General features: G+C 36.5%; 1 protein-coding gene and 1 long non-coding RNA gene across 4 annotated transcripts in view; one reads left to right on the top strand and one right to left on the bottom strand.

The window, feature by feature from the left end:
* The window catches only part of PREX2 (phosphatidylinositol-3,4,5-trisphosphate dependent Rac exchange factor 2), a 192526-nt gene that overhangs the window by 100249 nt on the left and 64931 nt on the right, over positions 1-27346 (top strand). For all 3 annotated transcript variants that reach the window (XM_030011505.2, XM_030011506.2, XM_030011508.2), the window contains 9 exons: positions 2396-2481; positions 4705-4841; positions 8092-8209; positions 9076-9260; positions 12077-12238; positions 16105-16327; positions 16678-16885; positions 22594-22773; positions 25577-25671. In XM_030011505.2, the coding sequence (XP_029867365.1) occupies positions 2396-2481; positions 4705-4841; positions 8092-8209; positions 9076-9260; positions 12077-12238; positions 16105-16327; positions 16678-16885; positions 22594-22773; positions 25577-25671 (1394 nt within the window). The remainder of the gene's footprint in view (positions 1-2395; positions 2482-4704; positions 4842-8091; positions 8210-9075; positions 9261-12076; positions 12239-16104; positions 16328-16677; positions 16886-22593; positions 22774-25576; positions 25672-27346) is intronic.
* LOC115340238 lies at positions 543-26595 on the bottom strand. Its single transcript, XR_003922991.2, has 4 exons — positions 26447-26595; positions 24663-24877; positions 19264-19392; positions 543-684 (listed from the first exon to the last, which is right to left on the bottom strand). It is a non-coding gene; the product is annotated as an uncharacterized LOC115340238 (long non-coding RNA).

Genomic DNA, 27346 nt, shown 5'->3' with positions numbered 1-27346 from the left:
AGACCAGTGGAACTTCAGACAGCACTACTGTAAAGTTATTTTAAATGCTGTATCTAACCTGACTTTGTGAAGTCAGGCAATTTGATCTGCTTTGATTTTATTACATTTGTCAGTCAGCAAAAGCGAAACACAAGTACTTTAGATCATCAGCTCTGCCACTTTAAATACATGCAGGAACCACAAGTCTAAATGAAGTTTCCTTGACTATATGGACAGTTTTGATAACTTATCTCTCATTGTATTTATTAAACAAGTTCCTCTGGCGATTAGTTACTGGTTTGACAGAAGTCGGACTCTAGTGGGCCCCTTCAGCCTGTGTTCTCGTTGTGTAAACAGCAAGAGCAAGTAAACAGTTCCCCATCTTTATGTAACAGATGCATTTCTGTACGCAGTTTTGACCATTCCTACCCAAATGCAATTTTTGTTACATAAAAGAAATATAAAGTGAGGCCTAATGGCTGGGTTCAGTAAGTATGTAAATGAGCATAGGTCTATTAATAAAGTTAATGCAGTTGTTACTAGTTTATACATACCATAAAAAGAGGAGAGTAAGAAACAGTGGTCAGGAGTAATTTCGATCAAATTTTGCAGGGTAAGAAGGAATCATGCTCTGTTACCAGATAGCACACACAGAGTGCCTTCGAAATGGCTCTGGTTCAGTGGTAGAATGGAGACGTATTTCTCCTGTTAATAAGCAAAGGTGTCTTGAGAAATACAATGGCACCCAGAAAGAGGAAAAGAGCAAAGAAAGAAATATGGCATAAAGATGAGCATCTGGACTGATACTCCAAAAAAGCCCACAAACAAACAAACAAAAACAACAGCAAAAAAAATCCCCCAAACCAGTGGATGATAGTGTTCTAGCAAGTGTAGAAGGCATATCTTGGCCTTTCTTTAATGTAGATATTGGTTTAATTTCTGACACAACTTGCCAGTGAAAATGTGGGTGAATTTCAAGGTTGACAGAGGTGATCTAGTGAATGAGGAGTTCAGAGGAGCTGAAGAATTTGTTTTTCAGTGATGCCTACTTTTTGTCAGGAGCTGCTGCTAGCACAACTGTGTTGGCAGAAGAGCCATTTCTCTCCTAAATTCTTAGCCTCAACTGCCAGTGATGGTCTTTCATAGCTCATTAGCATGTTCATAAAGCATTTTCAGAATGAAACCGTATAGATTTTATCAACCTTAGTTAATATATAAGTATACTAAATGATGCTATACTTATGAAAGTATTTCAAATGAAAATTTATTCATCTCAAGAATATTATAGTATTTTTAAAAAATGTATAGTCTTCAGTAGGTTTTGGATCTCACCTCTGCTGATAATCGTCTCCAAATGCTAAACATTATGTATACTAGAAAAAAATGAAAGTACAAGAAATGATGCAATGATATTATTCAAAACTACCTGTAAATCAAGTTTATTACAGTCCAAATGTATTTTAAAATCACTTTTCAGCGTCAATTTGAATTTGTCTGCTTTTGTACTGGCAAATGGAGCTCGGGGCAAAGATCCCTTAAGTAATAACGGAGGTGGCTCTGGCAGTAAAGGCTGCAAAGTTAAATCAGCGCACTGTTATGCATGACCTAACTAGCTCTGATAAGGGCTAATGCAGCTGTGTTGCTTTTTCTGGAACCTGAGCTGATATCATGTGGATATGTTAGCTTACTTTGGGCAAGCTTTAGGCTTCATTTTAAGGAGTAGATGTGAATTTTGATTCTCAGAACTATGCGTTTGTTGGTTATGTTTGTCAGTAGGTTTACTACTGTTGCATTTAGACCAAACGGTAGGGTAGCACAATGTGCTTACAAGTTATATGAACAGTAGTAGGCGATTCTTGCTTTACAAAACTCAGTACTTTGCATAGCTGCTCAGAAAAACTGTGACAAAATATGTTTTCAATAAAACTCACCAAGTAGATAGACATTTAGAAGTTAACAAATTCTAATATGGATCTAGTCTGTGCATTCTTCTGCAGCCCATCTGACAAGACCTCCCATGATCTGTGGTCCCCAGGCTCTGTCCTTTTGGCTGAGAGAGTGCCTGCCTTCCCAGGGCTTTCAGTGTTGCTGTCCTGTGGCAGCCTACCCAAATCGCCGTCCCTTTGGGAGGAATTTTAAAGCTGTGGTGATGCTTTGGTCATAGTTAGCATATTGAATTTCCCTGTGAAATAGTATTGCCTTCCTCTGATTGGTTTCGGTATCTCAGCTTGCTCTTATTTCTGATGTCAGAAGTGCAAAGTATCTGGGATATGAATGGTGCTGAATCTGAAACCATGAATTGAATGAAAGTGTGGAGTCTTACACCCTTGTAACCTACTTATTGCTGTCCACTTTTATCTTGAATAAGAAAATGCTACCTTTAGCTACATTCATATTGGATCTTTGCTTATATCAGGACAGTGAAGATTCCTGACTCTGCAGATGGACTGGGATTCCAAATCCGGGGTTTTGGCCCATCAGTTGTCCATGCTGTTGGGAGAGGTAAGCTATAAGAGCTGTCAACAGTAGTGATAAATATGCATTTAATATCTAAATGGCGTGGCTGAGATAAATCAAAATTAGATCCAGTGATTCAGCTTAGATTTCCCCCTCTGAAGTAACAAACAATATTAAATAAAACCAAGTAAGATTATTTTGTGTTCTTACACTTTGTAAGCTTTGGATAGATTTTCTGGCTTTTTTTTTTTGTGTATGTATTTATACGACTGTAGGAAAGTTAAGTTAAGACTGTGCATTCTTTACAGACTAAGGAATAGCTGATGGATGCAAAATCACCTTCTTCAGTGAGTGGGTATTGGGAACCACTCAATTCCTGAACCTTAATTTGTTAGGTGGCTGTGTGGTTCTGTAATGTTCTGGAAACATTTTACAGAAAATGCACTTTTCACAAATCTTTTCAAAGGTGCTAGTGACCTAGTCTGTCTCAGTAATTGCAGATGTTTCCTCTGAATACTGTTCTGTCCATTTTGTGATTGTCAAATACCCGCCATCTCTAACACTCAACTGGTGCACTGGCCATAAAAGAAGTTGAAGCACTCTTTGTTGCTGTCCTATGTTGTTAATGGTGGAGTCAACTAACACCGTATATTCAGCTATTGTGGGGCAGTTGTGTCCTTTCCCCCCGCCCCCTCTCTTTGTAATTGAGGATTTTAAAGTGAACTGACCTGCAAAGCAGCCAGATTTGAACGGAGCTTGATGACTATTTTTCTAGGCTGTGCTGCCAGAAGTTAGATTTTCAAGAGAAAGTCTAGCAAACTACAGACTGTTGAGGTGATGTGATAATTATTTCTGCACCTGCATCTCAATTCAACTGTCTATCCTTATTCATTAAGCACATACTCTATTCCAGTTAGCCTCAACAGTATGTAAGTGCTTGCTTGTGTGGCTTGCTAGACCTGAAAGATTTTAAGGATATGCTTAAATACTTTGCTGAATTGGGACCTTGGTTTTTTTGAAGAGAGATTTTTATATGATAGTGATTTAATAAGGCCTGTTTAAATGTTTATTTTTAAATTCCTTTTTTTTTTTTTTGGTGGGGTGGGGGGGATTGCAATCCCACTGGTAATGGTGTCATTTCCAAAGACGTTCTTTGATATTAGATTTAAAATGCAGCTATCATCTAACTTGGTAGTACCTAAAATGAGGGAAATCCAGGTATATTCTTTAAGTTGTATCCTTGTCAAATATGCTTAGCTGACAAGTCACGACATAGCTCATAGTCAGCCCTGCAAATTCAGTCTAGCCTTTTCTTTCATAGCAGCTAGCTTCTGCACCTCAACCTTGCAGTCTTTAGGCAATAGATTTTGACTTCCCTGGCACCTTTGTGGCAGTATCAAGACAGACACAAGGAGACAACCTTTCAGGTAGCTGGAACTAAGGTCATACATTGGCAGGCTGTCTTTCAGCAGTGGGCTTGAGTCACACTGAAAAGACCTGGAGACAGCTGCTATTTTTGTAGTACCTATTCAGTAGATAGAAGATTTTCCCAAGGTGGTTATTGCATTGTGAAAATAAATCACCGAACCATATTTTTTATGTTGCTCAAAGAGAATGTTTTGGTTTATTTTGTTTCCCCCCCCCCAAATAATTAAATTTGAGATATCCTACTTGATTATCTTTGGGTGTTTTGATTAAAGCTGTAAGGCACTCTGTTATAACTGAGTTGGTAAAAAGATTAAAATAAGAACAAGATCCTTGGAATGTATTTGGATACTTAATGTTTAACAAGAAACTCTGGTATTCTCTGATACTTCTTTATGAATTGTCAGAAAACTTCTGTTTTGTATGTAAAATAGAGACACCTGAAGTAGTCAACAAGCTTATAAGCTTGGGGCATAGAATAAAAGTGGTCTAAATTATAATTAGTGTGTTTCAAGCTAGAGCCTTTCTATCCTTTTAAAATCCTTTTCTTTAAGACAAGTTTTCCACATTTTCATATTACTAATCAACATTTGTTTTATAAAACAGCCTTTAGAAAATAGTCTGGTCTCTTTTTATGGAATCATCTGCTGGGGAGCTCCATTTTCTTGGAGTCAGCTGACTGCAGAAGCACCCTGTGGTCAGGGGAAGTATATAAGAATTGGTGAGAGCATGTAAGAATCGGTGAGAGCAGAGTCTGATTAAAATATGAGGCTTTTGGACTGTAAGCTTGAAAGGAGATGTTTGGGAAAAGAAGTCTGTTAACTATGTGGGGTTTTTTAATAGGAACAGTGGCAGCTGTGGCAGGTCTCCACCCTGGCCAATGCATAATCAAAGTGAATGGAATTAATGTCAGCAAAGAGACTCATGCAAGTGTTATTGCTCATGTCACGGCGTGCAGGAAGTACAGACGGCCAATGCAGGTACGTCTCACTTGGTACCCTTGCAGATTTTCTTCTAAATTTTTTTTGTGGTCAGAGTAAACAGTGTAATGTGTATCTGTTGTGTTTGAGTGGGATGAGTGGAAAGGAGTGGTGAATAAAAGTGAAGGGAAGCCAGTTGAATTATAAAAGTTGAAGATTGCTCAATATATTGCTGATGTTCAAGGTCTATTTAATTCCTGTATTGAAATAAATCTAAGCTTATAGCTAATTTTATTTTTTGTATGGTATTTTTAAAGGATTATTTCAAGTGTTTCTGCAGTTCTATGCAGAAAGTATTACGAGCTATATTCTCATCACGATGGAGAGGGATTTACACAGCTCGCTGCCTGCTCAGCAACAGGAGAATGCAATGCAAAAAGCTGATCTTCTTCCAGAATTCTGTAACACTTCAGCACACAGAGAGCAGGGTGCACATATTCCATCTATAAAAGTTTCTGTGTTCGCATTGCATTCCAATCTTGGGACTAAACATACATTCAAGGACTCAAAATTTCCCTTTCTTAATATAAGCATGCAATTTTTGTTATCTTTTTCATGTTAGTTTAGAAAATCTCAGGCTTCCAAGACACAAATTTAAGAAAGAAAACCAAACCCAGCTGGATTTTATAATGTAAGTTTTCCAAGTCCCTGCAAATTTTTCATAAACTGTGCACCAATTTCATTAATTAACTTCACAAACTCTTCCAGTGCATGTTAATTGAGAAAAAAATCCAATTAAAATCAAGAGTGAAATCCTCCTCCCACACCTACTGCATAGATATGAGATAAGAATTGTAAGTAAGAGTTAGTTAGAACTGTGTCATGCAAATACAGTCTTTATGAAAACGTTTGTCTGGATGTTTGTGTGTAAAGTCTGATACAGAATTGAAGTTGTTAACTATCATATCAAGATCAGGCTCACCTATTCTTTCAAGGAACATGCGCTGTAGTAAAGAGAGGGTGCTTTGTGCACTAGTAGCAAAACTGGCTAGAATAAAAGATAAATTCTTTATAGTATGTGTGTTTTCTCTGTGTATAACTGTAGAGTTCCTATAGACATTAGTGACATCCAAAGAGGATTGATTAATGTTGGGTGGCATGAATGTCTTGACATGCAAAATTAATGTGTTTTTTTTTAATCCAATTGTGTAATATGTTGGAGTACATAACTGTTTTTCTATACAGAGTATTTATTTCAATCTTAAAAAGTAGCTGATAATAATTCAGCAAATTACAAATAACGAAAATCCCCCAGAACAACAAGAAAAACTTCATTTAGAATGTAGTGCTATCAAATGCTATGGGAGAACTGTCTAGACTGAAATAAATGGCAGTATTCCCACTGGTGTCAAGACAGCTAAAATTTCATTTCCTATTCAGAAATTTGGGGTTTTAATTATTTGGAAGATGACTATGGATTTCTCCTATTTTGTAAGTACAGTGTATTAGCCTATCATTTAATTAACATCAATATTGCAGTCTGTCCTGTGGTTGGCAATTGCATAATTGAAAGGAGATCTTTTTCTGTTTCCTGTATATTCCACTTCTCAGGGTGAGGAGTCTTCCTGCTTGCCTGGAGCATGAAGTTTCATTTCAGATTCTTGCAGTGTGAATAATTGTGTAACTTCTGTTGGACAATGTTTATATTCTTTGTGTCTTGTCTGGATAAAGAAAATTGAAAGCAGATTTTACTTCTTGGAAGTACAATTTCTTTGCAGTGATACTAATCATGATGTGACAGATTTATGCTTAGTTTGTGCCTCTGTAATGCTTTTGGAGAACATTGCTCCAAATCTTATTGCATTGTATCTTGTGTTAACTTTTGAAAGAGGGACTTCCAGTTTAAGTAGTTAGTCCTTCCATTAGGCCATATTAAGTTCAAATAATGAACAAACTCTTTGACATGATATAAATCTATTAGAGATTGGCATGGCAGTCTTAATGATGTCAAGCAAACCTGTAAGACTCCATAAATAAGCAGCATGCTTTCAGGTGTACCTCCAAAGAAGCGTGGGTTTCGGAAGTGTTTCTGTTGATCAGCTTGTGCACAGGTGTCTTCAAACAATCAACAGAGAGCTCTGAAAGTTAAGCTTCCTTATTAAACTATTTGAGTACCATTGAGTGAAAAGTAAGGCATGGATGAATCTAGGAAACCTAGAGAGAAATAGTACCTTAATCATACAAAAATTTAGTTATCTATGATTAATGGGATAAAGATAGCAGCTGAATATCGTATGTTAGCAAAGGATAATCAGACGTACTTGGCATTTGGAGCGAAAATTGTAACATTCAGCTTAAGGTTTTGCTGCCCTTGCTTAACTTTGAATTCTTCCACAAACTTCTTTTTGAAGTCTATGAATTCAGATTAGTCAGAATTGTGTCATTTATTCTGCTGTAGCTGTTGGAGAGGGAATGATTAACTGACTGTCAAGCTTCTTTTGAAGTGTAACGGGAAGAGAAGAGTAGTCTGGAGATGCCATACTTGATAGGCCCTTCCACAAGGATGTGATGGGCATGTGGCTGAGTGAGGGGAGAGAACAAGTTGTAAGGCGTATATGTGGCTTCTTCATAGGTTGTATGACCAAGCCACCATTCCTGTGCTCACGTGTCACTCAGTTACATAAGATGACAGACTTTTGGGGCCTGTGATTCTGTCCTTTTTGGGGGTTTTGCTAATCTGCAGTTAAAATAAAGAACATCTAGTAAAATAACTGTAGTAAAGGCAAATTTAAGTAATGAAGGCTGTAGTGTATATTCTTCTTGCCAGTGACACATGGGTGATAGATTAACTGGACATACTATATCTTTGATTGGTATTCCATAATATTTGCCAGCAGATTTGTGGACGCACAGCAGATTTAGCAAGGCAAAAATCGGTTCTCTATTTTTTCACTATTTCTTGTCTCAAATATTTTTCAATCTGCAATTTGATTTGAAATGTCTTAAATTATTTTTGGCAGAGACATGAAACTGATGGATGTCATGCTGTCACAGACTTCATACTGTCTCATGACAGTATACTCTGAAATAAAAAATAAGTTGACAAAATGCTTCAGATTATTTTAGACAATGCCAAAATTTTCTGTAATTTTCAAAATATTATTTTTAACTTGGAGCTCAGAAGGCAGTAAAGCTGATAATAGTCCAGGAGTTAAAGCAACTATTTCATGTTTGAAAGCAGTGAAATAAGTTGCTATCAATTGTACTTGCAAAGCTTTTCCTAGCTGTCTTTTTGTTGTTGTTTTTTTAGCAAGATTCTATACAGTGGGTTTATAACAGCATTGAAAGTGCACAGGAAGATCTTCAGAAAACAAACACCAAGCCCTCTGGAGATGATGGAGGAGATGCCTTTGACTGCAAAGTGGAAGGTATGTGATGCTTGTTTTGATTTTGTTGTTGCTCAGAACGTTGGTGTAGTAGCAAGGAAAATATAGGCAGTGGTTTTGTTTTCAGAGAGGAAATTGCAAGCAGACCGTAAGATGCGTTTTACATAAGGATTTGCTTTTTTCTGTATTCTCAACATGTAAATTTAACATGCTGTTCTTTGAAAATTATTGTATTTCCCATTTTGAGAAAAAGCTTTTGTGAACATTTTAGGGAAAATCTGTTCAATTTTCATTCACAGGATACATAATCCTAGGAATTACCTGATTTATTTTCACCACTAGTAATCATTTAAGGCTAAATTAGATGTGTTAGTCATTACTGCATGAGAAATAACAAATCAGCTATCCTTCAGATTATTTTCAGGCAATTAACATTTAGATAAAGCTGCATTCATATGCATCATGGTAATTAAAGAGACAGTTAACATGTGAACTGTATTTATGTTCTCTGGGTAAATGCTGATATTGTGGTTTCATTTCTGGATGTTGACACTTTTCATGGTCATTTCCTTCTAGTCTATTTAGAAGTTCTCAGTTTTCCCTTCTTTGTTGCTTTTTTATGTCTCTGGATTATAAATGAAATTGAATTAGTGCCCTTCAGTAACTGTAAAGAGAGACTACTGTGACTCGTCTGTTCATGCCTCTTTAGCAATCTAGTATTTTAGCATCCATAAACCTACTGGTGTTCTGATTTTTAAATCATTCAGCAGGTAGCTGGGTTTTTTGATGAACATTTTTAAATAGAATAATCAGAGCATACCTGTTTCTAGGACATTTGCCTATGTCCTTTTTAGTTTGTTTAACGGCCTACCCTCCTCAACTGAGTTGTGTTATTTTCTTTATTCTAGAGGTAATTGACAAATTTAACACTATGGCAATAATTGATGGAAAGAAAGATCATGTGAGTCTGACTGTTGACAATGTTCATCTGGAGTATGGAGTGGTGTATGAGTATGACAGCACAGCTGGAATAAAGTGCCATGTGTTAGAAAAAATGATTGAACCAAAGGGATTTTTCAGCTTGACTGCAAAGGTATGGAGCAATTTTTTTATTCTTACTATGCTTAATACCAATGGAGCAATGTCTTTTGCGTATTCTTAGGGTAATATGTATTTAATTTAGTATCTTATAATTGGTCAACTTTATCTCTCTGACATTTTGGAGAATGATTGTGTACTCAGGAAGCAAACTAAGTTATGGTGTGGTTATAAATTGAGCCTCTAAACTGAAAAAATGAAAGAACTTTAAAGTCTTCCATTCCTCCTGCTCCTCTCCCTTTTTTCTTAATTATCAAATAAAACTTGAAAGGAAGTCAAAGACTCACTGAAATGTCAAAACTTAGTGAAGGTAGGTTTTAGTTTCCAGAAGTAATTTAATCTCATCAGAACTGCATGTGCAACTTTAAGAATTTGTTTCAGTAAACGGAGTAACACAACATCTGTCTTTTCTGTGTCTGAAAGTAAAATAAAGCTGTGCATATACAGGCTCACACATTGGTTAAATCAGAGAGGAAGAAAAAAACAAGTGCAACTTTAGAGTTTATTTTGGAGTTTTTATTTTGTGAATATTTCCAAATGGTAAAATCTGTGATTGCTATGAATGGGTTGTGGATTTTTTTATATGTGTCTGGTATTGTCTGGGTCAGATTGACAAATAATGTAGTAATACAGCTCTTTTACTAAGTTTGTGTTTATCTTTTCGCACACATAGGCATGTTAACAAAGTACACTTCACAGAAGTATGAAAGCCCAAACTTTTGGGGAGTGTATTGATACCTGCAAATTTCTTTTTCTGTTGATCTTTACATCAGAAATGTAAGCTGAAGTACTGATCTTTTACTGAAATGACTGAGACATGGGCAGTCATTTCTTTTCCCTGATTTCACTTTGGAGGAAGTCAGGTTGACAGACAGGGGAGTAACTTCTTGCACCAACATCACAAGATTTGCTAGAGCTGGTCTAGTGAATGCTTCAAGCCATTGGCCTGAAGGATGTTAATTCTTGCTGTAATTACAATTTCATATAAAAAGTTTAAGGTATTATTTTGTAACTGCTGAAGAAATATTTTTCCATTGTTGTCTATGGAGTAGTTAAGTAAAGAAGTACTTCCAGCACACTGATTCTGGTCTTAAATAATGAGTGTCAACACCCTTGGTGTTTAGGCTGGCTATTTAAATACTTAGAAATTATTAAAAAAAAAAATGAGATGTAATGTGACTATGTTAGAATAATATGAAGTTTATCTCAAGTGATTGTGGTCTAAATGACTACAAAAGGTCCACTGGTAGAAAAATTAGGTCCCTTAACTCAAAGGCAATAATAAAAATTGTAGTGACACTTCATCAAATATAACTGTGTGCAAATGGTTTTAAATACTCCAAACATAAACTTCTCTGTGTGTTCAGTGGGGTCTTGTGCTTCTTTCCATATGCTTCTTTCTCTCTTTGTTGTGTATTTATTGTTGCTTTGCATTTTTAAACATCTCTATTCTGCATCATATGTAGTAGGGGCGTGAAGTAATCCTGGACTGCTTTCCTATATTGTGCAAATCTTTGTGTTAATTATTATGATGAGAAAGTATCCAAAGTCATGCTGCACAACTTACTGGTTTAGAATGCACCTATTTTAATGTACAGCTGCAAAAAACCCCACTTAAATTATTTAAATTTGTATTATTAATTAAATCTGACAAAAAGGAAGCTTAAGAGTGTGACCGAAGTGACTGTGGTGTTTTAATATGGTAATTAAACACTGTATGTAGCAGAAGAGTTAAAAACTTTCCTTAATTCATCAAGCTGGGGACCTGAGGAAAACAATTCTCTCAGGATCTTTTCATTTATAGTCTGTGACTTCTTAAAAACTTAAGATTTTGCATTCTGAAATTTCTGTAGGTTGTCACTTTTTTCTAAACTCCTTGGTCAAGGTTATAAATCGTATATTACATCTGTGATGGTGGATAGTATAGTAATGAACTGTAGCAGAAGTGAATTACAGATGTAAGTCCCATGATGGATTAATAATGTATGTGTTGTTTGTCCAGACTTCTTTGAGTGTCTCTAAAATGCGAGCATTTTCTTATTTAGGTGCCTTAATCTGGATTTTGGGTGCCTTTGTTAGAAAGTTACTTTGGGTGTGTTTTTCAAATACATCTTCGGGGTTGGACCCAACCAGCAATAGGCATGTCCCAAGTTCCATAACACAGTGAATTTTAATGCCTGAAATGTAACTCTAACTCCAAAAAAGGGCTATATACTACCCTCATCTCTTCAACATGCCTTTTTTCAGTTTTCTATCACCATCATTTGCTGGTGCTATTTCCATCATAGCAAGACTTCAGTCTTTGCTGGGCCGTATAGCTTATTCTGTTCCCTATTTCCTGTTTATATATGCAGAATATACAAGAGGATAGCACTCAGTTTCTTGTATGCTTTTTCAATGTGTTAGTATTGCTTTACTGCCACACCAAAGTTTTGCCATGAGTAATGAATTAATTCATCAGCTTCGCATAATATGTGCTGTTCAAGTAAATAGAGCAGGTAGTGTATTTCAGAGGAGCTATAGTGGTTACATTAGTAGGAAATTAGTAGTAAATCCATTATCAGCCAATGTCATGAGAAGCCAAGTAAAAGTACTTATTATGTGTATAACTTATGCAGGGGATAGCTTTAAAGAAACCTCTGCTTCCCAGGTTTCAATAATTGTTATGCAGCATTGCCTGTAATGTTAAAAGGCAACTGATTATCAGGCTTTTCAGCTTTAATTATAAGGGATGATAAGTAGGGGGTTAAGTAAGGGGTTATCTTAGTCATCTTATTTCATAATGTACTGCTCTTGGTTTTATTATCTTAGATTCTTGAAGCACTGGCAAAAAGCGACGAACATTTTGTGCAGAATTGCAACAGCCTCAATTCCTTAAATGAAGTGATCCCCACCGAGCTTCAAAGTAAATTCAGTGTCATTTGCAGTGAGAAAATTGAGCATATCTACCGAAGAATCTCTAGTTATAAAAAGGTATGACCCGCATGTCCTAAGCTTGGTGATATTTGTCTTTTTAAGGGAGTAACAGGGGAATGTGGTACAGTTTGAATAACTCTTCAAAATGTCTATTGCAATGACAAAAATATGGCTGAAAGTTTAGCTATTTTGAGGCGTGAATGCCTAAACTGAGTAATTGCATAAATTGTTTTCAAAACGTGCTCTTTATTATCCCTTTCTTAGACACTGGGTAGGTCGTACCCTTTCTTGTTTGCTGTGTTCAGTTGTAGATAGAATCAACTGCATATTTCCCATAAAAGGCCCAGCATTCTTGTAAATGCCTTAAACCAATACTCTAGTGAATTTGCAGATGTTAACCAAAAATGAAGCAGTAACAGCAGAATTGGTTTTTTCCTTCTAATGCATCTTAATTTTAAATACCAAATAGTTACCCTTTTATTCATCTTTTATGCCCTTCAAATTGGTATGACTTTTTCTAGCATGACTATTAATAGTAATAGCTCTCTAAATTGTTAGATTAGCTTGGGTTAATAAAACATTATGGCACGGAAAAAAGGAGAAGGTGCTGACTTTCATACACTTGAGATCTAAATTAATGAGATGTGAATGAATAAATAACCTGGAGTATGACCTCTAGTTGCTGTCAGTGTATTTCTCTATAGTCGTTTAGCTAAGTAGGGCATAAATGAATCAACCATTTGCCAATTTGTTAATGCAAACTTATTTTCTCATCCTGGCTTCTGGTTTCTCTCCCATACAACCTAATTTTTGGGAGTTTGGAACTAGTTTGAAGTAGGCCCAAAATGGCTACATAGAACTCACTCTGCCCTGTCTTATCTCAGTTGGGGATCCGAGTTGTGACATTTACAAGCAGGTCTGTTCTGAGACTTAATGTGCAAAAAAATTGAAAATTAAAAAAAAAAAAAGAAAAGGAAAAAGAGGTTCAATGTAGAAGCTACACAGTTCTAAAAGTTTCATGGAAAAGAACAGATAATGTTTTCTTCTTTTTCAAAGGAAAAGGAGGGAAAACTGTAAGGAAAACCTGTAGCTTCAGTAGAATGAAGGCCAAAAACCAGCTTTCCAAAGACTTTTCAGGGTGCTCTGACAAGAAATGGAATAAACTGAGGAGCTGAGTCATAGGCGACATCAACAGGATTCTGATACTGCATTACCAAACATCCAATTGCTCTGTTGTTTGCCTAAATTATAAACCTCTGTGTTTTCAAATTGATTAAAAATAAATATATCTTTTTTAAAAAACCAAATTAATTAGTTTTAACATTAATAATAGTATATTTAGAGTTTGAGTAACATGGAGGTGGTTTATACCTTTCCTGTAGCCAAAATATTTGAGCATGATGTACACTCTTTTTACAGGAAGCCAAGACAATAAATGAATTTTATTGTGTTGTGCTGGATATGAAACGAACAGCCTCAGGGAAATTTTCATAGTGCTTATACTGTCTAGAAGCAGATATTGCTGTTACAAACTGCACTTTCAAGCTCATCTGCTCAAAAATCAGTAGTTTCACAGTTACAGCTTTTAATGACAATTAGTAACGCAATGAATTTCAGGAATAGATATGTCATTTTCTTGGCAAGGTAAAGGTAACCATAGTTACAGGAGACTTCGGAGTGCCTGAGGCCGGCTTGGCTCCTGGTTTCACTGTGAAAGTTCGAATTCTATAAATAGAAACCCTGTAGATTTCTGCAGTTCCTACTATTATTATTATCAGAACATTTTGCTCATAATAGAACTCGAGTCAGTGCCATGAGTCCCAGATGTTTCTCAAAACATATATGAAAAGAATTTTGGGTCTGACTTATGACCTGATTAAATCGTAGCCAGGCATTTGGTCTCTCTAGAGCAGGATGTGTGGGAGACTGAGATGTGAAATATGTACTGCTTGCAGGAACATGTTCATCACTGAACGTCCTTAGTGCCCTTCTTAACTATTTGTACATACTTCAGCCTTCAAACAATTCCATAATTGGATTTCATGTAACCTTCCAGATCTTTTTCTGATAGAAAGATTTAAATGTAATTAATCAGTCAAATGTTCATCAGGCTGAAGTAATATGACACCAAAATAAACAGAAATTTAAATCCCAGCACAATAACCTGTTATTACTCAGAAGGGACATACCTTTATTCAACTGAAGTGTTAGTCAAAACTTGACTGTTTGAATTTGTACTGACATTTATTGGGGAAGGAACTTTGCAAGTTAACTTCGAAAATATTCTTATGCATGAGCTGTGCTGCATAGCTGAGGTAGGTCTGTGCAATATTTTGACTGGAGAGATACTGTGATTAAAATACCAGGGAGTTGGAACTGATTACGTCTTTTCCAGAAAAAAATCTCCGCTAACAATAAACTGCACTGGAAACCACACATTTTGACAAAAATCCTATTTGTGACTGACAAGTCTCTTTTCCAGTGGGAGAGCTTGATCTCATGACCTTTATGATTCTGAAGTAGATGTATTTTCTAAGTGTCCAAGTTTAGTACAGTTAGGTCTTAGCCATTTTGGGTTGACGTAATCTCATCTTAAAAAACAAATAACACTAAGCCTGTTCAAGAGTGTGCACAAAATTCAGGTGTTATAATGAAGGAGATGTGGCTAAGCACTGTATTAGAATTAGACCATAAAACAGAAAGGAAAAAAAAATATTCATCATTACTGAGCTGATATATGGGGGAGAGAAGAGGTTGTGGACTAGGAAAGTCTGTAAAATATGTTGTTTGCAATTTTTATGCTCTAATGTTTATCAGCATCACAGAATCAGTCAAAATCACAAGATGGTTCAGGTTGGAAGGGACCTTTGGAGGTCTTGTCCAACCTCCCTGCTCGAGAAGGGCCACCTAGAGATGGTTGCCCAGGGCTGTGTCCAGATGGCTTTTGAGTATCTCCAAGGAGGGAGAGCCAACAACCTCTCTGGGCAAGCTGTGCAAGTGCTTAGTCACCCTAACAGTGAAAAAATGTTTCCTGATGTTCAGGGGGAACCTCCTCTGTTTCAGTTTGTGCCATTGCCTCTTGTCCTGTCACTGGGCACCACTGAAAAGAGCCTGGCTCTGCCCTCTTTGCACCCTCCCTTCAGGTATTTATATATATTGATGAGATCCCCCTGAGCCTTCTCTTCTGCAGGCTGAACAGTCCAGCTGTCTCAGCCTTTCCTCATAGGAGAGATGCTCCAGTCCCTTCATCATCTTTGTGGCCCTTCACTGGACTGTCTCCAGTATGCCCATGTCTCTCTCTTTCTGGGGAGCCCAGAACTGCAACCAGCACTCCAGGTGTGGCCTCACCAGTTCTGAGCAGAGGGACAGGATCACCTCCTTCCTGCTTCTGGGAAGGCCTCTCCTAATGCAGCCCAGGAAACCATTATGGAGGACTTCATCCTTCCTGAATATGAAATTCATAATTTATAGCTTCCAATTCTGTTGTTATTATAGCTTCAGGCAAAAATTTCAGAAATTTTTGGAAGACATTGACTTGTAAACATGTATGTCAGCAGGTGTTTATAAATGTCATGTGCAGTACAGTACTGGATCATAAAGCATTTCCAAACTTTCTCCCCAGGAAGACACTTAGTATTTTATTATGTTGCAAGGAAAATAATTTCTATCTCCTTGTTACAAGGCTATTTACATTTGTAAATATCATTTACTTGAAAACCCAACCCCTCAAAAATATAAAATGAAAAATATTTTTCTTTCCCTTGTAGAGGAAGATGGAAGTCACGAAGTCAAGGCATCTGAAGTCAAGGATGCCTGAAATATTTTAAACTTTTGCTTTCTAGTCAGGTACATAAGTTTTATCAGCCAAGTGCTGACATATCAAAAGCGGTTAATCAAAATTTTGTTTTCTTTCTCACTTCTAGTTTTCAAGAGTATTAAAAAACAGAGCTTGGCCTACCTTCAAACAAGCTAAGTCAAAAATTTCACCACTTCACAGCAGTGATTTCTGTCCAACCAATTGCCATATAAATGTGATGGAAGTGTCTTACCCTAAAACCTCAACTTCCCTTGGTAGTGCCTTTGGTGTACAGTTAGACAGCAGAAAACATTCTTCCCATGAAAAGGAAAATAAAACCACTGATCAAGGTAAGTTAGTTTGACTTGAAAGAACTACTTCAGTGCTTCTGATATAGAGTCTTAAAAGGTAACTGGTTTAGGTTTATATCCCAAATATTAAAATTAAGGACAAGCTTTTATGAAATCCCCCTATTTTTGATACTTAGGTTTATTTTAAAGCATAATAAGGGCCAGTCATAATTTCACAATAACTTTTTCCTTTAATAGCTTGACTTTGATATGCAAAATAGAATGCAAAATTAAGTCATTACATGAAGTTTTAAGTGGAAAAATATTTCAGTGTCTGCTAGGTATTTTACTAACTTCAAAATGTATGTTGAAAAAAATGTAATAATGTAACCTCTCTGGATTATTCCCAGGTAAACTGAATCCTATGATTTATGTTCAACATACCATTACTACTATGGCTGCCCCTTCAGGACAGTCTCTTGGCCAGCAAGAGGGCCATGGTCTGAGGTACCTCTTAAAAGAAGAAGATTTAGAAACACAAGATGTCTATCAAAAATTGCTGTTCAAATTACAAGCTGCACTGAAAGAGGTGGAAACATGTGTCTGTCAAATAGATGAGTAAGTAAATGTTACCATCTGGACTTGCCTTTAATTTTTCCATTGAAGATACCGATAAATCTGGGTATTCTTTTTGTGTAGTGTAGGATCAATGTTGACTTCAGGTAGAATTGAAATAAGGCAAAGAGTTTAAGTGTAGGTAATATTACATTTTGTTCTTTTTCCAAGCGTCCCTGATTTTTTCCCACTTTAGTTTGTAGCTTTTCTCTAGAATGTGGAAATGCTAATTATTTTGAGGTGAGAGAAATATGAGGCTCACATGTCATCTAAAATTTCACTAGGAATGGAAACAAAGGGCAGGGGTATAAAAATAGCTTTTATTGAACTCTTGAGGTATTGCTGAATAGTCCTGGAGATGAATTTGTAGGAAGATTATTAATGTGTTAGACATTTTTCAAAAACAAATTGGCCTTAATGAAGAACTATGGATTTAGGGAGAGCCACTCTTGAGTGATTAGGACACTTGGCTTGAATGTGGGAGACCCAGAGTCTCATCACAGTTTATCCTAATTCAGGACAAGGATTTAAAACTTGCTTTTTCATTTGGGAGGTAAGCAGGTTGTCTTGGCACGAGGATGAAGGAGGGTGATAGGTCTTTCAGTTTTGAAAGATCCCATATGTAATGCAAATGTCAGAAATTATTCATTTTGAAAATACAAATGACATAATTTTTAGCATTTAAAAGCCAGTCTTTCATGATCTCCAGTTTGGAAAAGTGGTGTATCATTGCTTCTCCTATTATTTTGAAGACTGGGCAATGATTTGTCCTTTCATAGTTATTTCAGAGTGGGATTTTTTTGGTACTGTTCTAATAGTAATGTAATGTAATAGTTACACAGTAATAAGTAATTGTCATGTATTACATACTGCAGTAGGAATGAAAGTAAAAGTGGCCTCAAATTTTTTAAAGAAAATGTTGTTTTCTGTGCCTTTATGTAGTTCTGCTAATTATCATGCTGAAGGTGAAGTCAGTTAATTAAATTTAAGATAATTTCAGTGTTTGGGTGCACTTAAAAATGACTGTCTGTAAAGCCTGTGTTGTCACTCTTCCTCAAGGAAGTCAGAAAATTATATATGGAAGTTCAGTCAATATTTCAGGAAGTTCCAGTTACCAGTCTGCCACGCCTTTCCTTTCAACTCCCTTGAGCCTGTGATGCAAAAGCAGAACTTCTGAGCCTTTCTTTCATACTCACATATATATAAATATACACACACACACACATATATATTGCGTGTACAGGTATATACATACATTCATTTTGAGAGTCACACAGTTGTGACACAAGGTTTCACTTTTTTTCTGTCATAAACGTCCAGTACGCTGACCTTGTAGCAGATCTTGTATAAGGTGCAAAGATTTATTTAGCAAATTTTACCTTTTGCTATTTGTAAGACTGAGACTTTTCATGCTTTATTCCTCATGGACTTTGAGTGGACTGCCAGCGTGTAATTACTGTGGAGGAAAGCGGTTCTGTACAGGAAACAGGATAGCCAAGGGACCTACATAAAGTGCTGAAGAGGGTGTGAGCAGTTCAGCAGTATGTGGTGTATCATATTAGAACACAGTTACAGCTACTAATTAACTCTTGAGAGAAAAGTTAGGGCTACTAAGAAACAAAAGATAGAGTAATAAGATAGGATAATCAAACAGCTGTGCTTTAATTAGAAATATTCATACTTCAGCAGCTAGGAGGAAATGCTTGAACATACCAATCCTTGAACTTTATAAAGACTGTAGAACAACTGTTTTCTGTTACGACATAGCAACAATAAAATTGGTGTCTTTATTTACTGAATTGCTTATTATAAGCAATCCTCATTTTCATAATTTTCTCAGGACAGAAAATGTGAACCTGGTATCAGAATTCTAAATTTATATGATATTGAATGATAGAAAAATTGGGCTACTAAATGACTCTTTGGTACCCTTTATAATAGTACTGTTGAAAAAGTGTTGCTCTTTCATGTTACTAGATGTCTCTGCTCTGTGTTGAGGTTAGTAATGGTCTCTCTCTCAACTCCTCAAATCTTGGGGCAGTGTTATCTGCCCAACCTCTCCTACCTGTTAGTGAATGAAAGTGAACTGAAAAATAAGTGTTTCACCTGAAGAGCAGGTCTATGAGAGCTTGTGGATTATGGGAAGGGAATATCTAAGAGAAGGTTGTGTACTCCTAGCATTACCTTCATAATAACTTTTATCATGGCTCATTCATGAGCTTGGGTTGCATAAGAAATACAGTACTGATGGAGAGAGAGAGAGACACACACAAAAAAGACATATATACCCTTTCCACAGCCTCTCAAAGTTCCGCTGACTTCTCGTTCAAATAATTTAATAGCACCCCAGTACTTCTTTAGTACCATTGCCAGATACTCACCATTGATGCTAGGTATTATACAGAAATAAGTCCTTCTTCAGTCTGTTTTCTGTATGATGACTCTGCTGTGTTCTTGGTTCACATGCACTCAGTGTGCTCTCATGATCCCAGCTGATTTTGGAAAGATGCCTGTTGGGAGTATACAAGAGGCTTGAATATTTTCTGAGCCTCCATGGAGTGAGGAAAAGGCTAAGCAGCTCACAGGTTGCCTGCTTTTTTTGTTATTGCCTGCGGCTATCCATTTTTAGTGCTTTGACTGACCATAGCAGGTTTTGTTTGTTTCCGACGTACTTTTAGGATTGTGTTGATTTGGGTTGCATGTAGAATTAATTCCACATGTGAGGATTTTTTTGGTTGAGATTTAAATTTCTCTGTTTCATGGAAATTTTCTTCATAGTTACAGAGACTTTCTAGCTGTTAGTTACTACTCATTCACATATTTCTCCTAGGAGAGACAGACATCTAAGATAGTTTTATTTGGGGCAGACCCATCTCCAAAGAAAGTATAATGTGCATGTACTGTGTTTAAGAAGAAAAAAAATACTTAAAAATAATATCTATTTAAGCATGATTATTGGGGTTTTTTTTGTGTACAGGTTTGGGTTTATGTGTTTTAGACTCCCTGAATTGGGTTTCTAAGAGTACTTCAGTGACCTCAGGAACTACCAGCTCCAGAACTCTGTTATCCAAAGTTCCAGCTTTCGTTCATGGTAGTTCAGCAAAAAAATTTTCCTTAGAAAAAGAGCCTGCCTGCTGAGAGAAAGTGAAAAGCTCCCGTAGGAAAAGCTCCAGCTACCTTAATCAGTCTTTTACTGAGATCTTGGCAGCAGTGACTAAACAGTCACATAAAAGAAGAGGATATAGTAGTCTGTCTGTGTCTTGACAAATAATTACTCAGGGGAAGATATTTTCAGGAGCTGAAATTGCAGTTCATTATGCTTTTTTCTTACTCTTGATTATTTTCTTGCAACAAGAAGTTATCAGAATGGATCTGCCCAAAGCCCATTTTTGTTTTCCTAGAAGTGGGTGATAATGGGAACACAAGAAAAAACAAAAGTGTAGATTAATCCCTGTCCTTATCTCATCTCATCTCATCTTCCAGAGGCAGTGCTACAAGGTCTTCTTGGAATGGACCTTTTGTTTTAAGAGCACTGTTAGAATGATCTGCTATGAATTGGTCTAATCCCTTTTTGAACCCCTTTTATATTTTTTTCTTCAGAAAATAAGTTTTACGAGTACGAAGAACTGATTTTCTAAGGTCTACATTTTCATAACACATTTATTTTAGGACACATTCAAGAACATGTATGCTTCAGCAGGTATATTGAAACTGAACACTGCTGTATAATAGGGGCCCCATCTTTCTTCCCGTCCTCATGGAATCTTGCTAACAGGTGACTTAAGTGGTAGGGAATAACTGAGTTGTGATTTCACACTGATCTGAAATGTTAAGGCATCATGTAGCCCAAGAGATGTCTGCCTAGTGGATGGGTGGGCTTAAAGTCCTGTAAAATTATACTTTTTGTATAGTATTTCTGTATTTCAGTTACAGTTCAGATCAGTACCTTTTCCTATATGTAGGATAAATATCTGTCTATCTCTTGTTAGCTCTTAGCCAGAGAAATTAATGCAGAATGGTGAAAGGATTTGCTAAAAACCTTTACTTACCATCCTTGTTTCCCTAAAGTTAATGTCAAATCCTATGTTAACACCTACCAGGTCATGATTTCAATGAGACTAAGCTTAATATACCACTTGAGGTATGTATTCATTGCTATACAGTCATTAGCATTATACATGCTAGACAGCATTATAGGGATAATCTACCATATTGCATTTCCAAAGTATGTTGTTTCTTAATTTCTTTCTTAAAACTCTGTCCATTCCTGAGAGTCAGGAAATTATTTGTATGTACTCAAAAACGTTATAGTTGAACATGGTGTTGAACACATTGTCTGTGTTTTGTATGCAAAAAGTCACTGCTCTGAGTCCAGAAACTTCAACTTTCAAGAACACCTTAGGATCAAGTTGTTCTCTGGTAGAATATCTTTGTCAAAAGAGTAGAGAAATTGATGGCTCAGTACTGGTGTAACTGTAGCTGAACAAACTTAGCTTTGTTAGGATTAAGAATGAATTACTTCAACTGGCAGAGCCCCACAAAATAAAGATGGAGCTCTACACCACTTAAAGTCAGAATTCCCCCCTTGTGTAATGTAACAATGCTAATATATGTGGTGAGAAATAAGAATAAAAGAAGGAATTCTGAATGCTACCCTTTAATAACAATTAGGGCAGGATTTTTGTTCACAAAAGATACGCATCTCGCGTAGTGGCCCTTCAGAAGTAAGAATTAAGTGTAACAAAAAGATCTAACATACATTTGAATCCTGCCATGTATGTGGTAGAAAGTTTGCCAGTTGACCATTCTGATAGCTCCTACAAACCCTCCTACCATGTCTAAGTACTTTACAGGAAAAAAAGCTTAATTCAGTGTCTTCTGATTTCAGGTAGTTAGAAGGTAGGTTTTGCAAGAAAAACACTGCCTTTCAAATCCAAATTTTAGTTTGAAAACATCATTCTAATGGAGCCTTTGAGTAATAAGATTTAAAGGACAGTTGCCCATTATAGCTGTTCTGATCTTGAAAGTAAATTGGAACATCTCTGTATGACTTAATCACCCAAGAATATGAATCTTTTGCTTCCAGTGTTTGTGCATGTTCTAAATGTAGCAGTCTGCACTGTTCTCTCTTCTTGACTGGATGTCACTTTTGTGCTCGTCACAGAAGCTTGTAGATTAATCATCAGTTTTACTAGTGATAGTGGCTTAGACACTTTGAATGTCAGGAAATACACAGATATGTTAATAAAGATTCTTAAAATGCCTTAGTAAAATAGCCTGTGATGCAGGCTGGCATATATGATGCAGTACTGATTGAGAAAATATATGCTTTTCACAGAGATATAATTTCTTTGGTTTGTTTTTTGATTTGTGCTGAGAAGTACATGGTTCGTATTTAAAAATAGTTATGTTAATACGAAATTTGACCCCAAGTGTTCAAGAATGTGCTGTATTTCTTTCCCACTGGAATCATTGCCTTCATACAAGTTTGAGTATTTAGTAATGCTAATGGGTTTCACTGTTACACTTTTTAACAGCAGAATGTGTCACTTTCTTCCCTTGTTTCAAATAGATATGGACCGAATTAAGATGCTCCCTTCACATATTATAGAATAATAGTTGGAGGATGTTGACAAGAAATAATATATAGTTGTTAGCTCACTTTTGAAAAACACGAATTTATCTTTTTTTTTTTTTTTTTTGTCTCACAGCCTTCTTTCCTCAATAACATATTCTCCCAAATCAGAACGTAAAACACCTGAGCCTTTAATACCGGCAGACAGTGATAATGAAAAGGGGGAAAGAAATGGGAAGAAAGTCTGTTTCAGTGTGACAGGTGATGAACAAGAAGATTCTGGTCATGATACCATCAGCAACAGGGATTCTTACAGGTGACTTTACTAATAATGTTTTTATTTGTCAACTGAATCAAACCTGTGGGTTCATAGACTGTCAAGTGGCTATGAAGACTATCACAATATAATGATTCTGACATTGCTAACAAAGGAATAACGAGCATTAAGATGTGTTACAAGATGTGTAAAATAAACTCTTTTATGAGTACAGATTAGTTATTAGATCTCTGTATCCCTAAACTTCACAGGATCTCACGCCAGAGCTGTAAAGCTTTACTTTAGACTACCTGTCTTATAAAAAACAGAAATTATTTCTGTTACTCTGTTCCCCACAACAAACCAAATATCTGCCATGGAAAGCAAGATGCCAGAGGCACCACTCTTCTGATCTAAAGAAAAAAAGTACCTGTTTCACAACATATATTCCTCACCTTCTTCCACTCTAAATATTGTAGCATCATCTCATCTCTAGAATTTGTAATGCATCACATTTACTGTGAATGAAAATACAAAGAATTTTGAAGAGGAAGGAGTAATTATAGCAAGCATAGGTCTTATAAAGATTATCTTCTGTTGCTTAGAGAGAAATGGTTAACTACATGATATAAAATCTAAATTAAAATTTTAGCTGCAAGTAAAATAAGGGTTCATTATTTGTTCATTATCATGGTTCATTAGTATGCTCAGGAAATAGAATCTCAATAGGGTCATCGTTTTTCTACAGAACCCTGTGTTGCTGAGATCTCTTTATAAGCTAATATTTGATTACTGCAGCATGGTAGATAGGAACTCTTTGTCAGAGTAGAAACAGAAATATATGTATAAATTTGGACAGAAATAAATGTAGAGATAATTTGCACAGATTAAGTCCGTCTTGTTCTAACCATGGTGAACACACAAGGAAAGTGCTGTTCCAGCTAAAGCATGTTTAGGAGTTTCTGCATGTCCATGATGTGTCAAACTGACTGTGCAGGAGCTGCCCTAGTGGCCTGCGCTTGCTCCAGTTGGGAATTTCCCCAGTTGGCACAAGATTTGTACGTGGAGAAAGAAGGTGTGACTTAGTACATGATTGTCTCTTCATTTAAAATATTTTCTTTATTCTGATTCCAGTCATTTATAGTCCATTCTGGCTGTTTAGGAATGATAAAATCTAGGGTTCCATATGCAGAATAATCATAAAATCTGTGAATTTAGAACAATTATTGGAGTGAGATTGGAATTTTTTGTTTCTTTGCTTAAATAATTGCATTAAGCAATACTTAAAATCTCCAGATCTGATAATGCCACTGTGGCTATTATTAGAACTAGTAGGCTAATTTCAGCTGTTAGAATGCTTTCATTTTGTGTTGTAGGGTTTCATTCTAAACCTCAAAATACAACACAAGAAAAACGTGGAGTGATACAGCTAATACATCTAATCTGTTTCTCATTTTCCTGTGTTTTATTTTCTCATGCTTTGCACAATCCAGTTTTAAATAACCTTCATCTCCCCTTTGGAGACTTTAATGTTAGTTAGAAAACATTTCTTAATATCCAGCCAGAAATTCTTAATACTCCTTGGGACTGTTCACCCTCTGTTAGGAACATGTTGTTACTGATGTCTTTTCATCTACTTAATAGATACAATTGTAATTATATCATATTGCTTCATTTAAGTTTTCCTCATTCACTTACCTGCTTGGCTACAGGTCCAAAACACATACCTTAGCCAGGAAATGTAAGTCAGCATGACAAAACTAGTAGAAGATCACTTCTGTATTTACAAAAATAAAGAAAACAAGTAGGGAGCCCATGGGTACATGTATAACTGCAACATTATATATAAAATATAGATATGTATTTCTTGGTGAATGGGTACACCCAATTCATAAAACCAAAACCAGATCATTATATATAAATATCCTTCAGGTACACTTCTACATTACCTTATATTCACTTGGGTTTTTAAGACTCCCTCTGCTGGATAATTACTTAAGCATTGGCTGCGTTGAAACTAAACGATCTTCATGTGGCTAAAAAACTCTGAAGACTTTGAATTGAAATTTATCTTCATAGAATTTTTAGTACAAAAGGCGATGTTTTACTCTGTTTATGCTGCAGAAGTAGGTATGTTGTCCATCTATTCTCTGTACAGAACAATCTATTTTGAGAGAAAAGAGTAGGAAAAAAAAATGAACATTTAAATCCCCAAATCTCCTTACTACACCAATGTGGGTGACATTTTGTACGCATAGAAGTTTTCACTGAAGTCACAGATGTAAATGTCTATACATCTCTAACAAAATGAACAGCTGGAAGAGATGGGATTGTAAACTATATTTTGGCTGGCAAGGAAAAGTAGTTTGTAATTTGAGTTTTGGTGCTATTCAAATGGATCAAATCTCTTCTAAACCCATTATGGACTCTAGTTTGCAAGTCATACACCAGAGTGTTTCAACATTTGTATTAGCTATGGACTAGGAGTACAGAATTTATATGTGGAGTTACTAAAACATTTGAGGCCACAGTTTCAAAACCTGTCACTTGTGTAAGAAAAGTTGGTTGTTTTGCATTGAAAGTGTATATAATAATCATTCTGCAAGTACTTGTTCATATGCAAGGTGAAGGGAGACAATTGAATCATCTATTTTTGGAATCTGGTCCTCTTGAGTCCTACCACGATTGCAAATTAAATGATAGCCTAAGTATAGGGATCTTTATTGTTGATAAAGAATTGTACAGACGATCTCATCATTAAATTTAAAAGGGGAAAAGGGAAAGAATTTCCATAACTTTGATACAGAGCCTGTGTTAAGTCATGTCCTTTAATCTTTTTTTTGGTTTGTGTTTATTTTTCAAGCGATTGCAACAGCAATAGGAACTCCATTGCCTCATTCACCAGCATTTGTAGCAGTCAGTGCAGTTCTTATTTTCACAGTGATGAAATGGATTCAGGTATGTTTAGAAAAGTCAGCTATGAATCTGTCATCTGTTCCTTTTATTCAGTTTTATTCTTTTCATTTGTCTGGCAGTTTTGTTGCTTTTGTTTTAAAAATTGCATCCTCCTTGGTAATAGAAGTGTATCATTTTGCTTCTGCCTAGCTAGTGCTGCACTTAAGAGTCCTTCTGTGAAAGAGAGCCAACATTCCAGCATCTCTGTGAATAGACTGAATTAGTTAGAGCTCTTAGAGTCACTGCTTTTAACCACGTTCATGCCTTGACCTTGACAGTGTGTTATGTTGCACAGAGTAAGGAGCATTTTAGGTGAGTGTGGAATGCTCTCCCAGTCTGTGTCAGCACCCAGATAGCAGGATTCGGCCGTGTATGTTTGTAGGAAAGAATGTGAGAGACCACATAGAAGCACATTCTTGTTTATGCCATGACAAATTGAATTTAAATAAATGCAGCTGCTAATAGGAATGAGATGGGATTTAACTGCATGGAGTACAAGGTCATATACTCAGGGACTAAGAATAAAAAATATTTGCTTTAAGCTGGGAGTTTATGATTTGGGAATGACTTAGGAAAAGAAAGAACTGGGCATATTAGTTGAATATGAGCCACCAGTGAGACTTGGCCCTAGAGAAGGCAAATTTTATTGCTGGTTGTACCAGGAGAGGTATTTTCAGTTGGGACAGGAAAGTGTTAATGACATTATGCAAGGCATCTGAGACACCTTATGAATAATGCAATTCTAGGCAGCTACTTTCCAGAAATGATACATACTTACAGAGCTGGGCAGATACAGAGGAAGGGATGAAGGAGTGAGTCCAGAGGCGGGCCACTAAGACGATCAGAGGGCTGGAGCACCTCTTCTATGAAGACAGGCTGAGAGAGTTGGGGTTGTTCAGCCTGGCGAAGAGAAGGCTCCAGGGATACTTTATAGCAGCCTTCCAGTACCTAAAGGGGCCTACAAGAAAGCCGGAGAGGGACTTTTTACAAGGGCATGTAGTGACTTGTACAAGGGATAAGGTCTTTAAACTGAAAGAGGGTAGATTTAGATTAGATGTAAGAAAGAAGCTCTTCACTATGAGGGTGGTGAGGCACTGAACAGGTTGCCCAGAGAGGTTATGGATGTCTCAGTCCCTGGAAGTGTTCCAAGGCCAGGTTGGATGGGGCTTTGAGCAACCTGGTCTAGTGGAAGGTGTCCCTGCCCATGGCAGGGGGCTTGGGACTAGGTGATCTTTAAGGTCCCTTCCAACCCAAACCATTCTATGATTCTATGATAAAGAACTGTTAATAAAAGAGGAGAGCAAGGGTCCGCATCTTCAACTTAAGATGTAAATGAACTGATAGGCACTTGTGCAGCATCAAGCTGAAGTACCAACTGAGGTGCCTAAAAGAATATGTCTGTGCTAGCCAAGCACAGATAGTGTTTGAATTGGTAAATACTGCTGCTCAGTGAAACTCCCACTCTCCTGATGACTTAATTTTCTCCTAGTTCCAAAGCTAACCTGGTTAACTCCAAATCAAGGCTCTTTCATACCGTGCTCCATCTGTCGCAATTAAAATCCTGTGAAGGGTTGTAACTACTGGCTGTAAGGACATCTAAAGGAGCTAAAAAAAAAAAAAATCAAGGAGAGAAAAGTGCTATTTAAGGTTTTCACTGACATAAGAAAAATGAGTCTAG

The sequence above is a fragment of the Aquila chrysaetos genome, chromosome 4, assembly GCF_900496995.4.
Source record: "Aquila chrysaetos chrysaetos chromosome 4, bAquChr1.4, whole genome shotgun sequence".
NCBI classification, from domain to species: domain Eukaryota; kingdom Metazoa; phylum Chordata; class Aves; order Accipitriformes; family Accipitridae; genus Aquila; species Aquila chrysaetos.
Note: the sequence above shows the minus strand (reverse complement) of the source record. Positions and strands in the feature narration are given on the sequence as shown.